The sequence below is a fragment of the Triturus cristatus genome, chromosome 11 (genome assembly GCF_964204655.1).
Source record: "Triturus cristatus chromosome 11, aTriCri1.1, whole genome shotgun sequence".
NCBI classification, from domain to species: Eukaryota; Metazoa; Chordata; class Amphibia; order Caudata; family Salamandridae; genus Triturus; species Triturus cristatus.
The window spans coordinates 1,043,498,144-1,043,515,856 of NC_140594.1; the positions used below are offsets into that span (position 1 = coordinate 1,043,498,144).

Consider the following 17,713-nt stretch of genomic DNA (forward strand, 5'->3'; position numbering starts at 1 on the left):
CAAATAACGAATAGCACTCTTTCGGAGTAAAGCTTGAACTATTTGCGTCATTCTGTGCAGCTGCATTTTTCTGGATCGAAGAGTAAACTTTCCTACGGCAATAATTAAGAGAAATTATTGTATTTTCTGACAATCCGCCCATGCCCTCTCCCCCCGGGCACCACTTTTTTTTCTTCTCTTTTTTTCTTGCCCCTCTCTTAAAGGATCAGCGCATAACGTTCCATGAAGGAGCCAAAGTGGATTCACTTTTGTTGGACAGTTTTGTGTAGGTGAGTCTAACTACACCAAAGTTATTAAGAAAACAAAATTGCCTTTCTTATGGAAAGTCTGAGTTAACTAGAACTTCTCTGGTGCAGATTGCTGTTTTGAGCATAGCAGATGGTATGTTGTTTTCATTAATAGCGAACAACTGGCAAATTTCAGTGTTTGAGACCGAAACATAACTCCGTTTCTAACACTGTTTTTCCCTATACCACGAAAGTGAAAATAAATGTGACCCTAAAACCAATGTTAACCAGATCAAATGTAGTAATATACACACATTCACACATTTAATACTACAGTGCAAAGTTCAGCTTTGCGATTATATCCATACCTTAACTGATGCGACAAAACACTGCTTATTTAATCACAGGTTGCTCATTACAATTTTTTTAGAGAGGAAACCCAGCCTGAGACTTATTCACGTAGTTGTTAAATTAACTCCTGTACCCCGATTCCGTTTAAATTCCTATGTTCATAACACTAGACACCACATAAAAGCATGGAATAAACCATATATATAGATCTGTCTTAATCTGTAGCGAATATGGAAGTAGTGCATTAAACACACATACCCAAACAGCAGCAACATCAGCACCAAATCCAAGTAGCATGAATATGACACAATGAAATATGAATAAAGCGCAACATTTTCACCTTAAGTTAATGACAAATAATACAGGTGAGCAACACCTTAACACAACTATAACACAGCACAACGGCACAGGGAAATAGTAGACCATTGCATGTCTCTAACACAAATACCACCACAACAACACAGCACAATTCAAAACAGTGAAACATAACAAACACAATACCAAGACCACGCAAAATATACAAAATTGAATGACACAAAATAGTGAAAGAGAAAGCAAATTTAATCTTACATATCACTGCGTGAAATTACATTACATCACAGCACATACACCACAACACAACTTGGCAAAACAATAAGAAGCACAACCGAACAGCACAATAAAAAGCGCACTACAAAATACCAATATTGTACAACCCCACAACATAATAACAACATAATAACAAAAGATTATAACCCAACACTGCAAAACCATACAGTATAGCACCACACAAGTAAACAGCAAAACAATAACCAATTCCCATCCGCTTTCTCAGCATGTTTACTTGCATGAAATGGACACTTATTCGTTTATAATCTTCAAAAGCCATTGTTTCATATATGAAATATGTACTGCGCTTTTCAAGTATACAACAGGTCTTCTGTTGTCCCACGCCTAATTCAATAATGTGTGTAAGACTAGTCTTACTAGTACAAGTCCAGTCTTGAATGTAGAAATCCAAAATGAAAAAAAATCAAAGTATCAAATTGCTTATGAATAGTAATAAAAGCATAGTGTTATGCGTGGTTTAGGTGAGGAGACCCACGGTATAAGGTTAGCGCTGGGTTATAAAACTTGGATATGGTTCTGAAAAGTTGAAAATATTTTTAGAACAATATTTTAGGTAGTCAGCAGAATCTACAATTAACATTTATCTGACACAAAAAATGTATGTTGGTTCAGTTGATTACTGGATCGTTTTTTCTGTGCTGGAATAACTAACCGTTCACCGACCCGATTACACGTGAAGCTTCGAAGGTGAATTTTGTTAATGGGTCCCTCCTGCTTAAAGCTTATTTTCACCTTCCCTGTGCTCGGATTTTCAGTCTCCCCCGCTCTAAAATTCCACATGGAAGATTCCATTCGTTTCTGCTCTCGGAAGTCGGTTGTTTTACAGGCTGCAGTAGCTGAACAGGCTGCAGTAGCTGAGCAGGCATGAGCCGAGTCTTATTCGCGTGCAGGTGGAGTTTGCTGCCTTTCCTGTTTGAAGAGCTGCTCAGTTTCTGCTGAGATGAGAGAGAACCGCCTCCTGGGACCCTCCGCGGCAGCACACATCCTGCTCAACATTTCATCAAAAGCCACTCAGCAACCCTCATGTTCCAAGTAATCCTTACAGGGGGTAGATTAGGGAACCCACCTCCCAGGCAGCAGTTGTGAACCGGCGTGGACTGAACGGTCATCTTCCCGGTTTAGCTTTTTAAACAGCGATAATTAGAAAATAAAGCGGCTTAGAAGCCAGATTTGGGGTGTTTACATCTTCGGAGCTGGTGCTTAGATTATCAAATTGGGTTTCTGCCTTTAGGTCAGAGCGGGAACTTGCCAAGCCCTCTGGCTGCCTCCGATGACCAACCTTCTCATTTTTGCTCAGTTTATCGTTTGCTGAAGGTGTCTCCAATGTACCGACAACTACTCTGATGTGCCTGCAAGTCGCTGCTATGCCAGAGCAATGGACTGCTTGTGCATCGTAACGACAAAGGTAAGTCGTGCACCGACAGTTAGTTGCAATAGTGATCTATTTGTGTGTGTGTGGGGGGGGGGTAGTTTGGCACATCACGGTTATTACATGTGCATAACCGGATCTCTCTGCTTCAAAGCTGGTTCTCTCTGCTTTGTGGTTACAAGTCCGTGGTTGAGGTCAGTGCCTCGCACATTGCTGCTTTAAAATATCATGTTACCAGCATCTAATTTTGGCAGGGTTGAAAGAGCCAAGTCGATATTTGATAGTGGTTGCAATCTAAATCATTTGCACAGAATACCATGCTTTTAACTATTAAGGCAAAACATAAAAAATGCAAGTAAACTAGAATGCTGGGCCATTCGTAGAGCATATGTTTTGATGAAACGGGATGTGCACAATGCATGGGTCACTGGAGGAATGGAGCATGGTGGAGCGTGGGTGGTGTGTCGTCACAGTAGTTATAGTTCAATAAATTTGTCGTCATTTATTCACATCGCTCTTTTGTCGCTAGGTCTGTGGGAATCACGTTCTTTTACAATTTGAAAATCATAATACGCCCAAGCTCTTCATGAGAGACTTTATTCTTAAGTGTTTTTAAATGAGCAGATAGAAGCTGTGAGTTTAACAGCTTCCGAAATAGCTTCTAGAAAGCAGTTTCTGGACCAAAATGCTTGAATTGTCAGTAGGAAGATTATTATTGCATCCAACTCATGAACATGAATCATATCCTATTTCAAGCTGTTGTCCACAATATTGCTTTGTTTTTCTTTTAAGTTTACCTTAATGGTTAGAAAGTTTTGAATGTTAATGTTTCGACTGCCTTTCATCTGAATGACGAGTCTCTTATAATTCTGAGTTAACTTGGGCACTATGTGGCTTGAGGTAAAGATACGTGGATGGATTTCCCATGTGTTAATTTTGATTGTAAACTGGGTAACCCAGACAGATTGTTTCACGAATATAATCTGACCTCCGTTTAAAAATACAGTATCTCAAAATAAATGGAGGCCATTGATTTAACGGGGCTATCCGGTGAATGATGGCCTGCCTCAACACAAGGTTACATCAAACAAAAGAAAATTCTAGAATGCCTGTTGTTGTACGATGCAGGACCCCTGGTAGTGAAAAGCCCCTCTCTAATACAAGTGACAATCATTCAGAATTCCTGACTACACATGGATTCTAGTTTCTGGCTTTTATGAATTTCTCTTTATCAAAAATTAATTTTTTTCTTTATTCTTTTTACTTTATGTATTTTTGTTTCACTATTTCTCGCTCTGTTGTCTCTTGACTCTGACTGAGCATTTGGTCAGTATGGAACTGCGGCCCTCAATCCCCTTCAGCCCCCAAACTAAGGAGCATATTTTCACAAGGCTAAATGAAATTTAGTTATAATGGGAGTTACTTTTTTTTCTGCGATTTACGTATTAAAGAATGTAATGAAAACTAGATATTTGAACACTACTGGGATTTGAGTTCTTAAGTATTGCATGCTAAATTATACCGGAAAAAGTTCAGTATTTTAGCAACGTTGATTCTCCAGTATTGTATCTTTTTATAGATTCACATACTTAAATCTTTCCTGTCATGGTGGGAGTCTCACAGTTATGTAAAAATAGCAGTACTGAAACATTAGCATAGACCTTCATAGGCAAAAACAACAGTTTTATTATCCTTTCAACATCATTTTAAGGGATCCAAAGTTCAACCAATTAGAGCAGAGACCCTAGAGTATCCTTCCCCTGCAGAGCCACCGTACCTCAGATTTCTTACCACATGTCATGTGATAGGGAGTCTCTCTGAGCTCTGCTCAGCGACAGTATTTTCTTCATTCAACTTTTGACCTCCACCTTTTAGCTATTCTGCAACCTCTAAGGTACTCTTCAACTGTGTCTTTGCCTGTTTTTTCAAGCAAAATGATAGCCTAAAAGAAGGCTGTTTGGGCCCTGCAGGACCTGTAGGAAATGTAGACTTTTCTCAGAAGATCCCCGCAAAGAGTGTCTGTATTTCCTCTACCCTGACCATAAACCCAGGGAATGCAAATATTGCCACGCATTTTCAGCCAAAACCCTCAAGGATAGGGAGGATAGACTTTTCATCTGCTCCAGAAGAAGGCTGCCTCCGAATCCGTATCTAAACCTGAGGCGAAAGCTCATTCTTCCTCCAGAAGAAAGGAAGATGGTTCCTCTTCTCACCATAGGGACTCTAAAAGATTCAAGTCGCAAGAAAAGGAAAAACCTTAGTTTAAAAAAAAAAAAAAAAATTCCATGCTGAGCCTACTAGTTCTGGTTCAGAGCTGGCTTCTGCTCTTCAGACTCCTTTGAAGGACTATTCACCTCGCCTGTCGACTGCTTAATTGCCGAAGATTCCACCGTCTACAAAGAAAACTGACATTTCTACACCATTGACCACCTCTTCAGCGACAGCCTCCACGACGATGGTCAAGACTATGGCAGCAGTGTCGTCAGGCACACAGCTGACACTGTCATTACAGTTCACGAAGATTTCACCGTCAACCATCGGTCCGTCATGGTCTATGGCTGCCCTGCCGACGAAGGTCGCCCACGCCGCGTTGTCAATGTTGCAAACAGTTATATCGTCAACGGCACTGTCGTCTAGCAGCTGATGGGCCAGTTGACAGTGGGAAAATCCAGCTTGCTGCACCCACTAAAGCAGATCTATCACTTCTAATAACATATCCCCTTTACATCCAGCTCGTCTCCTGGACTTACAAGAGTCTGAGGATGAGGGCTTATTTGGCACTGCTTATAGCCCCATCACAGTTAAGTGTCAAATGTCAAGACTCGGATGATGAGGATGACTAGTACAACAATCCATCCGCTTACCTTTCAGGTGATTTTTCATATGGGATAGAGATCCTTCCTCCGTGCAACAACTTGACTCCTCCCAGGATCATTATCCCTATGACGAACAAGAGAAAGAACACCATCACCTCTGGGAACCCTCTGTTAATGTTCCTGTTTCTTTAGTATCAGACTCACGACACATGATAGATGACTATTATAGGCGCTTTCCTGACGCTAATACTGCTCAACGGCCTCTCCCCCCTCACGAGGCTCCTATTGCTAACCTTGCTGACCAAAGCACTCCGAAGTCCATAAGAGAAAAGGTATTGTCTCCACTTCTCATCACGGAGGACACCCAGGATTCGGATCACCAGCAGATGGAGGATGGTGAGATCCATACTGATCTGGACGCTCTTGATGAATGGGACGATTATATGGCCCCCATGCCGCCATCTCCTACCCCACCATCTATGGATTCACCACCCATAGATATTGGTAGTTTTCATGATCTATTAGAACGTGCCTTCAAGCCTTTGATCTACCTGTGCCAGCCAAGCAGGCTGAGTGTTTCCTTTATGATTTCAAACTGCTCATTCAGCATACCATTGGAGCAATTGCCATAGTGGATTTTTTGTGTGGCATTAAGGCCTCAAGCTCATGAGAACACCAGCATCTATGCCAGCTGTTTTACCAAAGCTAGACAAAAAGTATAAGGCCCCTGAAAACGAGCACCCACATGTCTTATTGGACATCCTAGACTGGATTTGGTCATTATGGAGGCAGTACAGCGGCGAGCTAAAAATCCATCATCTCCATGTACTGTCTACCGGATAAAGAAGGACGCCATCTTGATATCATTGGGAAAAGCTTTTCTGCTCTGGCTACCTCCATTTGAGCCTCCATTGACATGGCCATACTACTGCGATATGAGCGACAGATGTGGTCGGACATCTCCTCACAGCTCCAGTTCAGTTCGGCCCCACTATCTCCAAATTCTTAAAAAAATGGAAATCCATCTGGTCAGACAGGTGGGTTTTAGATATCTTCCAGCATGGTCGGACACTAGAATTTGTTCGGCACCCTCCAAATGTTCCACCAGAGAAAACTCCTCTTCGTCATCTTATCCATCTCAGAAAAGAAATATGATCACTTCTTTTCAAGAACGCCATAGAGGAAGTACCCCGCAAACAGTGCAATCAGGGTATTTACTCCCACTCCTTCTGTATCAAGAAGAAGACCGGGAAATGGATGCAGGTCATGGACCTCAGGTTACTGAACAAGTTCATCAGAAAACAGTCTTCAGGATGCTCTCACTACAAGAGATCCTTCTCCTTATAGAAGAAGGGGGATTATCTAACCTCCCCCGATCTCTTCGATGCTTATGTCTACATTCCCATACACCCCAAGCATAGCACATTTCTCAGGTTCAAAGAGGCAGGGTGCCTTTACCAATTCAACGTGATACCCTTTGGTTTAAAGTATGCTCCTAGAATCTTCACCAAGTACATGGCCCAGTAGCAGCCTTCCTGCGACGTTCCGGTCATGAGGTGTTCCCCTACCTAGACGATTGGTTAATAAAATCTCCAATCTTTCAGGTGGCCAAAACCTCCACGCAAGCCTGTTGAAATCGCTTCCGGTCTCTTGGGCTTTGCCTCAATCTGGAAATATTGTCTCTCGTCCCTTTCAAGTCTCAAACTTTTCTAGGTGTATGCCTCGACACAGACATCGACAAAGTCTTTCGCACTCATGAAAGGATTTTACACCTTCCTGGTATGGCAGGGCTCCTGCAAAAAAGTCAGTTTCTGTGAGAGCATACAAGTCCATGCTGGGTATGATGTCCTCTAACATTCCGTTGATCCCCAGCTGGATGCACAGTGGGCTCAGTCTCGGGGATAGTTCATCATAATTTCCATTTGTGCAGTGATGAAAGCTGTGATGTCCTGGTAGCTGATCAAGGAAACTTTCTAAAGGTCTCTCCTCCTTTCACACGACGCCACAGCTGGTGATGACCTCTGATGCATTGATGTAAGTAAGGATGGGGAGCCCACCTCCTGGAATTGCAGGTTCATGGCAAATAATCCAAGCAGGAATCTGAATGTCACGTAAATCTTCTAGAGCTCAAAGCTGTTTTTCTCAGGCCTGAAAGCCTTCCTACCTCGGATCCAAGGCTCTTCGATCCTCGTCAGGACGGGCAACACCACCTGCATGTTCTACCTTTGCAAACAAGACGGCACAAGATCTTGGGTGCTTTTACTTCAAGCTTAGCACATATAGGAATGGCTTCTTGCCAAGGACATCTCCTTGTGAGTGGAGCACGTCCCGGGAGTGCACGACTCCTTCATCAGAGTCACCAAACAGTGTTACAAATGGGAGCTCAACAACTGACAATGGTCTTCCAGTTTTGGGGTTGTCCAACATTAGATTTGTTTGCTACGTCCCTCAACAAAAAGTGCACTTTTGTCGCAAGCAGTTTTCGTCAGGTTCTTGGGGAGATGCCTTTCACTTCTCATGGGCAGGGATGTTCGCCTACGCCTTTCCCCCATTTCCTCTCATTCCTCAAGTTCTGCAAATGATGAATCAAGGGCCCTGTCGGATCATTCTCAACGCCTAGAGGTGGGCGAAACAATTCTGGTATACAGAGCTGCATCGCCTATTGGAGTGTTCTCCCATTCTCTTTCCATCAACTGACGATCGTCTCTACATGAGCGAGGGCCAAGTGGTTCATCCACAAAATTCATACTCTTCACTTATCGGCTTGGCTTCTCACCACGCTGAATTCGGAGATTTGAACATATCTGAGGAATGCAGGGCAATACTGCAGAAGGCCCGAGCCTCTTCCACACTCAAGTGCTACATGGCAAAATAGATGGAATTCTGTGCATGGTGTACTACTCATTCACATCATCCTTTTTCTTCCACACCCAAGCAGGTATTGCCTTATCTTCTACATCTAGCCAAGGCAGGCCTTTTGCATTCATCCCTAAAAGTCCACCTCGTTTCCATTTTTAGGTACAGACGACATTCTGGGCAATCATCTTTGTGGTCCAATAGGCTTATGAAGGAGTTCAAGAGCTTTTCAGGTCTTACCCGCCTTTTAAACCTCCTCCTCCAGTAGTTTGACAGCTAAACACTGTTCTGTCGCAGCTTACGGGACCTCCCTTTGAGCCTGTTCACAAATGTGATCTGAAGTTTCTTTCTTGGAAAGTAGCCTTTCTCTTGGCAATCATGTCAGCTATACGTATTAGCTAAATCCAGGCAATCACAATAAAAGAACTATATTTTCAGTTTCTACTCGACAGAGTAATCCTACACACTAATCCTCCATTCATTCCTAAAGTGCCTTCAGCTTATCACCTCAAAGATCCAATAATACTACCTACATTCTTTCCCAATCAGTCCTCGACGGCAGAAAAAGTTTTGTGTTCACTTGACATTAAGCACTGTTTGAAATATTATTTACTCAGAATGAAGGCTTTCCGCAAATCGTCTCAATTACTTAACTCTTTCTCTGCACCTACAAAGGGACAAGCTTTGACACGGTCTATTATTGCTCATTGGGTCACATCAGTGATACTCTTCTGACACAAAAATGCTGGCCGTCCACTGCTTTCAAAGGCACAGGCTCACTCAACGAGACAGGTTGCAACCTCTTCAGTCGATCCGAACGGTGAGAGTAAGGGAGGTTCAACCACAAGTGTATTCCCCCCCCCCCAAATCTGCAAAACATGAAAAAAGTCACTTAAGGGTACTGAAGCCAAAATGAAATAATTGTTTTTTTTGGCTTATCCAAGCTATGGGTCATCAAAGCATTTTTGAGAGGTTGTCTCACCCTCAACTTACCGAGGCATGCTTCATCATTTGACGACCTCTCGCATTGGGGTAATATTAATAATAATAGTCATAATTAATCTTTGGTGGTTCAAAATACCTCAATTGCTCCTGTGGGTGACAATTTGCATGTAGATTCCGATGATAATACTGTTACTTGTAATGTTGCTGAACAAAGAGTTAGATTACGCAGCACCAAATTATTACATGTAGTTTGGCCTTGAACTTATTTTAGTTTTCTTTGCTTATTTGTGAGGAACGGTAGGTGTTGTGTCAGATGTATTTTCTGTGTACTTGTATCTTAATGTAACATGACTGGTGAAATGGACCAGGTGTTCCCAATATGGTTTCTAAAGCCACACCTTTAACACGTTTTTTGACCCTTCTTACCGTCGGTGCTTCTAGTATTAAATGCACACTCGGAATTGGCATCCAAACTGTACCCCAGCAGAGATAGACCTGCTTGAGATGACAAAGCTTGTAAAGCTGCAATTAATCTCTCTGCTCTTTTCAATATCGATAACTTCTGACAAAGTAGGGGGGTCTGTAAGTTAATAAACATTCCTATGTGTTTTTGTTTTTAAGAGAAGCAGTTAAACACAATTTGGTCTCTATCTAGATCTCAATGTTATATTCAAATTCACATGTAGACGCCATAAAACACAAAGCAGCACTGAATCCTTCTATAGATTCATCTCTACCTTGTTTGTGTTTAAAGATATTGTGCCTTTCTAATAAAACACAGATCTTCTCAGAGTATTGTCTCCACATTCTTTCTTTTACTTCCATGTAAACATTCCAATCCGCATTCTCGTTATTAAGTGCCCATACCACAGGCAGGTTGTCAAAAACCCTTTGATCTGCAAGGCCTAGGGGATTGAACAAGAGAGCTACCACCTATGGTGGTTTATATCACTTAAAACCAAAAGCTGTCAGAAAATTCTCAGAAATGCACAGTCATTGCTTCCATTTCATTTCTAGTTGTTCTGGATTATGGAGCAACCATGGATACTCTACAACATTCTGATTTGATGCTGTTGCCAAAATATTGTGCTATGATTTCAGGCAGAATCAATTTCCAAAAATAGGGTTTCCTGCTCAGTACCAAAAGTTCAACAAACACTGTTCACTAATGTAATGATTCTTCACAAGACAATACTTCTCATGTACAACAGAAAATTCTACCAGTTTCAACAAATAGCTTTTTTTCTGTTCCTCTCCAAAAATTGTGTTGCTATTAACCAAAAATTCAGTCAAGCAATATGCCACTAGAAATTAACTCTGTGGACTTGCTTTTTAAAGTTGGCCGCTTCCCAATCCAAAATAGCAGCTTTCTGTGACGTCCTCTTGGAGCTTTATGCCTTAGCACATAGACCCAAGAGTAGATGACAGTGGTGAGTGGTTGCAAGCTCTCTTGATTGGAACGCCAGCATGACATGCCATGCTCCCAGACTTGAGTATCTGGCTCGTGGAGGTGATGCACTCCACACTCTACAAAACTGTAGGCAGTTGCTTTATTTTTCAGTGGTAAGTACGCCTCCGTTTCCTTAAGTAGCACTGCTGGGCAAAGAAAAGTCAAACAAGCCCAACTTATAATGTTTCTATATAAAAACCTCCTGATCAATGAGTGGAGAAGAAATGTGGGGCTGGGAGAGGTTGGGTACCTGCCACCCCTTTCTTGATACCAACTACCAGACATTATTAGGGGGTGGGCGGGAGGGGTGTACTAAGCACTGTGGTACTGCCATGGGAATTTTTTTTTTTTTTAATTTTAATCCAGTCCTCACCTGGTGAGGGACACCCCACATGGTCCAGGGGATACACTCCTGTGCCGTCTTATTGCTTCTTTTTTGGTCTTGCCTACGCAGTGCACATGTGCTGCATAGGGAAAAGACCTTTAGCAATAGATTCCGTTTTTCAGGCAAAAACGTTTACTCATTGCATTGCTTTGAATGCAACGTGTGCACGTTTGGCGATTCCCTTGCGGGAGCGAGCTTTGAAACCATGTGTTTGTAATTAACATATGGTTCCTGCTCGCTCCCGCAAGGGAAACGGGCGCAGGCCCCCTCCTCTCTTCCCTCCCCCTGCTGCCTCCTCCTCTCCTGCCAAACCTGCTCTCAACTAACTTTCGCGGCCACGGGGCCTCGCTGGTCTTTCAGTGTTTGTTTTTGGTAGCCATGGCGAGATTAAGTGATTTGCCCCAAATCACAGGATGTTGAGCCGACGCAGAGGCTCGAACCTGGTTCAAAGGTCGGCAGATCTGTCTACACTAGGCAAACGGATTCAAATGCACAAGGAGGAAAATTAAGAATTGCGAGCCTTTGCCTTTGCTTACGAGTTACCTTCTCGTGCACTTACATGACTCATTTTATACTTCTATTTCGTGTCCTGTGCGTCCTTGCTTTACAACTGGTGGCTTAACCAAACAGTGACACTATACACTTGTAGCATCGCATCTCCTCCCACCACTTCCAAACAAGCAGTACTCCATTTTAATTAAGGAACCCATAAGCCTATGTGTTTAGTGTAGTCACCTTCTTCTGTACGTTATTTAAAACGCTAAATCCAGATTGCGATACCCCAGTTTGGAGGGGAATGTGTAAGGCCGGAGTGTTAGACGAGAGCTGAAATCCACTCTGCCGGAGTACGTGGGCGTGGTCGTCCAGGGATCTAGTAACCTTAGAGTAGCCTCGGTATCCCTGAACACAACTGGAGGTAGTAGACATTCAGGAAGAGGCTGTTGTATTCCAGAGAACTAAGGTTTAACAGCAGTGGAGGTTGAGGACTCTCCGCTTTGAAGTGAGACTATTTTGGGTAATCAAGCCCTCTTTGATAGAGGAGGTCCTATGGGCAGTTGGTGGTTTGTTGATTGCCGCTTGGAGGATAGGGTCTGTGCCCGCCTGGTAAAAGGAAAGGCAGGCAAAGGAGTTTATAATGATGGTTGGGGAAAAGCAAGTCAGGCGATTCCAGCTCGGTTGTGCGAGGGACCTGGGGGTGCTGGCTCTGATCAGTGACTTCAGTGGCTTGAACGTGAAATGTGTTGCGGGCAACACTTGGGGGGGGGCGGGGGCAGGGAAACTGAAATGACTTTCGAAAAGAGCAGGTCTGTGTTTGCCTGGATGCTTAACGGGCATGTTTCAGGGTAGGTATAAAGTTGTTGTAATAATGAGGATAGAAGTTTAGGCTGTAAGGCGTATTCTAGGTTGAGTGCAATTAAATGCTGGTCTGTTCCGACAACAAGGTGATGGTGGGGGGGGGGGGGTTGGGGGGCTGTTTGAATTAATCTTAAAGATTGCCGATCATTCGGTACTGTATTCCAGTCCCTCAATTTTCGCCCACCATGCCACTGTACATTGGGGCCCTCTTTAGACAAAACGTCTTGCCCTTGCTCCACACTCTCTAATTATTAAAGATGGATGTTAATTGCACCAGGTCGCATGATGACGGTTTTGCCACCGACTTACTCCACAACACCTTCTCCCTCTACGTCTACACCAACAGCATTATTCATACTCTTACCCCATCTGCCAGTTATTCTCAGTCTCCCCTACTCAGACGGCATGGGAAGAACCCCCCCAATGCAAGCATTGGTAAAATCAAAAGAACATGCCGTGCAGACTACAGCTGTCAAATACAGAAGGGGTGAGCAAAGGGAATATTGGAACCATCACACGCACATTCACTAGGTAACCTCTATAGAACCGCTCCACCTCCCTCCTGAAAGCAACCTCCACCAGGACTGCTCAACACACCTACTGAGACTACTACATAAAGTCTGCAAAACGATGGTCTGGGGCCAAACTCACTATGCGCAGACAACAGCAACGACATCACAAACAGACCAACTGGTCATGGTGGAGGCGATCTGTACAACAAGCATTGGCATAGCCAATAGGTCTCGCCTTTGGGACCTTATAAGTGTTTAGCCATGCAACAGTTGATGTTGTTGCACCAAGGATATTGTGCTGCATAACTAAATACTTATAAAGTCCCAAAAGCAAGACCTATTGGCTAAGCCAATGCTTGTTTTTTATTGTTTTTGACGACATGGGGACTGAGTCCCCAAGTCCTGAATGGGCAGCTGCAACTTTCTCTTCCTGTTGTGGCCAGCCAATCCGATCACAGTAGTACAGCGCTGTTAGATATCTAGAAATTTTGGAAATTATTTTATCCAAATCCACTAAACTGATTTACACCAATTCACACTTTCTGGATCAAGATCTAGCTTTCTTCTACATTAGTGTTATTCTGTTCAGTTGTTTTGGCTGCAACGGTGACTAAAGTTCCTGTGGGAAATTGCTTTGAGGAGGAGCGTGTTGGGCCCCCCCCCCCCCCCCCCCCCCCCTTTTGTAGCTCCCCACTTGACATATCCCCTAGGAAGGAGCTGAGATGGATGAGCCTAAATAAAAAAAAAAGTATTGTGAAGATTCGTCCAACGATTCCAAAGTTATTAGCAAAGCATAAAAAATTATTTCTATGGAAATATGGTCGCATCTATAACTATACAGTAACAACTGCCACGGTGTAATTAAAATGTACTGTTTCACTCCTTACTTTTGAAAGTTATGGTTAAATAGTTTTAGAATAAAAATGCAGTTGTATCTGAGATGGTAGAATTATTTGGGAATCAATGTTTCGTGTTGAAAACAATGCTGTCTGTGCATTGCTGCGAAAGTGTAAATATTTATTTTTGCTTCAAGGCCTTCTAAAGATCGGATAGCTACAAAAGTAGTCTCCTGGATACCTCGTATGGTGCATTGTCTCTATTGGAGTACTTCATTGGGGCAGTGCATTCGGCACTCCCCTCCTTACCCAATACTCTTGAATTATTTTGGTGGTGGTATTGTTACTCTTTACTTTTTTGTTGGAAGTACTGTTTGTTTTTTAATGTTTGGTTCCGCATTTCTGGCTGAGTTGAAAACCTAGAACATCCTTCCGGTGAGTTTTCAGTATGTTTGTAGTGACTTAACAATTAGGTGTGTACTTGTGTGTCTCCAGTATTGAATCTTTCGTAGATTCACATGCTTGTATCTTCTATCGACGAGGTGGGAGTACCACAGTAATTATAAGCAGTAGTGTAAGAGTCTTTCATCTAGGTCTATTGTCATTGTATTCCCTATATGATTGAATAGCAATCCATATCATTTTGTGCATGACCAAAGTCTGAACAATCAGAGATGAACTTGAAACCTTCCCTCCTGTGCAGTGGCTTCACACCTCAGACCAGTGGAAACATTTCTCCTGCTACCAGATTAGAAGAGCACAGTGAGGTCAGCGACTGACGTGGAGGTGGGTGGGTCGCTTGTGAATCTATGAAAGATACCTATATTTTAGAACCATAGTGTACAGGTAAGTAACATGTTTCTTCTACAATATTGAATCTTTCATAGATTTACATGCTTGCATCTGAACAGCGAGCAGTATACCATGAAGAGATAACATTAAGACATCAATACAGTAGTTTACGTGGGTGGGTAATATACATATAAGTGGATGCATACATAGTGTTCCGGGGAAAGTAAACATCAATAAATATCAAGGAGTTCACCTTATTGAAAAAGGTTTTGAATTACCGCCTGACCCACTGCTGCATCTTTGTTAGCAGCGTCTAGGCAAAAATGTTTGGTAAACGTATGTTTGCTAGACCAAGTGGCCGCTCTGCATATATCTGACAGTGGTACTACTGCGAACAAGGCAGCCGAAGTTGCCACGCTTCGGGTAGAATGTGCGCGCACTTTGAATGCTAGCAGTCGTCCCGCTTTTTCGTGACAGAAACAGATAACTGCAGATACCATGCCGCTATAGTGGCTCTTGAGATTGGTTGGCCTTTTGAAGGGGGCACAAAGGCTACCAGAAGTTGATGCGTTTTTTATGAAGGACTTGGTGTTTTCCAAGTAAAACTTAAGGCATCTTTTGACAGCAAGGGTTTGTAGTGATTTTTCTAATTCACTTAATGGATTCTCGAAGAAAGTCTTTAGGACAATTGGTGCATTTAGGTGAAATTCAGTAGGTACTTCAGGTATAAACCTGGGATTGGTACGCAGGATGACTTCGAAATGCATATATGGCTCATGTACAGTAAAGGTTTGTATTTCGCTAATTCGCCCAGTCGACATTAGAGCTAATAAAAGCGCCATTTTGCAGAGTTGACACTTGGGCATGCTTTGAATCTTTGACACTTGTCGGTAGCATTCCCAATTAAGCATATCACTCAAAATGCTACAAAAGGTATTAGTGTATCTATCCGGCATGAATTGATCGAGTCTACATACAAAAGCAGATTTAAAATGCAAAGCCAAGTATTGATGTTACATTGGGAATGCTCCAGACAAGTATGAATGACAATTGAAGTAGTGCAGCCCATACCCTTCAGCAGGAGGCCACCACACATTGCCACTGTACTTGCACAACTACTGACCATCACACTGCTACACGTGTGACGATTCAGACTGTTTGAGGCCACCAAAGCTTTAATAATGGCTTGGGTGGCAGGTGTTGGCTGTTTTTAATGTATATTGAATTAAAAAAACAACAGTTTTTCTGCTCATCGTAAAATTACACAAACAGCGCCAACATGTGGCAGCTGTCATAAGTACACGTTCTGGCAATTAAGTGCCGGTGCCGAGCAAGTGAAACCACCGACTCAAATTAAGCACTGCCCTTCAGGTGAAGCACTTGCTTCCCTTCTCAAGGCTGTCTTGCTCGCAGGTAGAATGCCATTTCATTTATTTCATTGGTTCGTGCCACGGAGTGGCATTGGATTTTTTGTACTTGTGTGCCATGCTACCACCTGGTATTCTGGTTGTGGTGATGCCTTTGAGGGAAGACTAGAGTCTGGTCAGCTGTTTTACACCTTGCTGTGGCCTGCCAGCCTTAGTGGGTAGCAGAGAGAGCACATGAACAGATGACAAAAATCCTAACTTCACTTGCTTGGTTTAGCACAGCAGACATTGTAGAGAACCATTGAAATACATTACTGAATGAAGTGGAGGTAACATGGTGTTAATAAATGACAAAGAAAATTATCTTTTGATGTCGATTTCAGTTCATATTACTGATTCATATTTAATTTGCCAATTAAATGGATAGTGGGACAACTGCTAAAGTAATTTGTCGCAGACTCTGGCAGCGGACTCTTGAGCACTTTGGCACTTGTACTTTAATTGACCCAACGGCCAGCCTTCGCAACCATTCTGGTACTTGCAGTGTTTGCTATTCTCATTCTTAATACTGTAAGGCGGGCCAGGGCAGGACTATTATAAGCCATTCACGTAATTTTCCATAATGCTGTCTTCTCATTAAGTACTGGAAATCTTCTAATGCGCATTTCATGCTTTTTGGCAATCGTTGGAGAAGAGTAGTCATACATTTTTCAGGGTGAGAAGCCCAGTTTGCTGCTCTTATAGTAAATTTCAGATTAATACTCGGAAGGAAACCAGGTGCACAGAAGAAGTTAATTGACTACTTGGTAAACTGCAAATGTAAATCCGCATTAAACATTTACATTGTCATACATTTGAAAATTCATTAACGCTTTTATTCAGCCTATTCATACATATTTTTTTCTGTGATGTCAAATTGATACAACGGATGTTTGTTTTTTATAATTTTTCTTTAACCTCATTACTAATGGGATGTCTGTCGTCTTGTGGCACTTTATCTCAGTGTTCCTTTAAATTTTCATTTTTTAGGCACACAGCTTGTGCTCCCTTGTGATCATTTTAGTGATCGTGAACTTTTTTTTTTCCCCTCCACTTTCCTCTCCTATTGTTCTCACTAATTCAGATAGTTTTCAAATAAGTCTGGAAGATTATAGATTTGTATTCAACTGCAGTGATATGCTCAGGATTTTCCATGGCTAGGTAAATCTGTTGATCTTTTTTCTTTAAACAAAAACATGTTTTTGGGCGCGGATGCTGAGCCTACATTTCAGAAACAAAGCTGTGGCTAAAAGTGTAGGGCGCCCTTTACAGGAGCATTGCACAATGTAAGTAGTACGTCTGTGGCAAGCGGAAGGAAGGTATCGCCATTATATGAATATGCATGCTAAATATCTATAGGTATCAGAAATCTAAGCATATGTGGATGTACTACCCTGCATAGGGTTTTGATGCTCAATTCACGACCAGCCATCTTCTGTTATCATTCAGGCATAGTACCTAATCATTGACTCCCGTCCACATTAAAGTCAAACCACTCCTGAATCTCCCTACTTGCCTTACCAAAAGGACTCCTCTATCCCATTTTTCTCAGCACTTTTGTAAAGCACAGGCAGGCAAGTTCTTTAAGTAAGGATGAGCCCCACTTGTCCATAACACTGCCAACCCCCAAAACCTTAATCAATTAGATTTGTAGAGCACTTCTTGTCACCCATGCGGGTATCCAGGTTGTGGTAGGGTACAGTTGATTAGTTGAATATGCAGGTCTTCAGGGACTTTCAGAACTCTGGAAGAGATAAGAGGTCCTTGAATCAAAAGGTAGCTTTTTCCATGTCTTTGCTGCTA

At 42.5% G+C, this 17,713-nt stretch overlaps 1 protein-coding gene across 12 annotated transcripts in view; it reads left to right on the forward strand.

Moving 5' to 3' along the window:
• Positions 1–17,713, forward strand: part of DLG1 (discs large MAGUK scaffold protein 1) — a 1,320,486-nt gene that overhangs the window by 279,907 nt on the left and 1,022,866 nt on the right. The window contains exon 1 of one of the 12 annotated variants that reach the window (XM_085635294.1): positions 2,012–2,592. The exons of the other annotated variants lie outside the window; for them this stretch is intronic. Coding sequence (XP_085491420.1) covers positions 2,563–2,592 — 30 coding nt within the window. The 5' untranslated portion in view covers positions 2,012–2,562. Of the gene's footprint in view, positions 1–2,011; positions 2,593–17,713 lie in introns of those variants that run through there. 12 annotated transcript variants of the gene reach the window in all.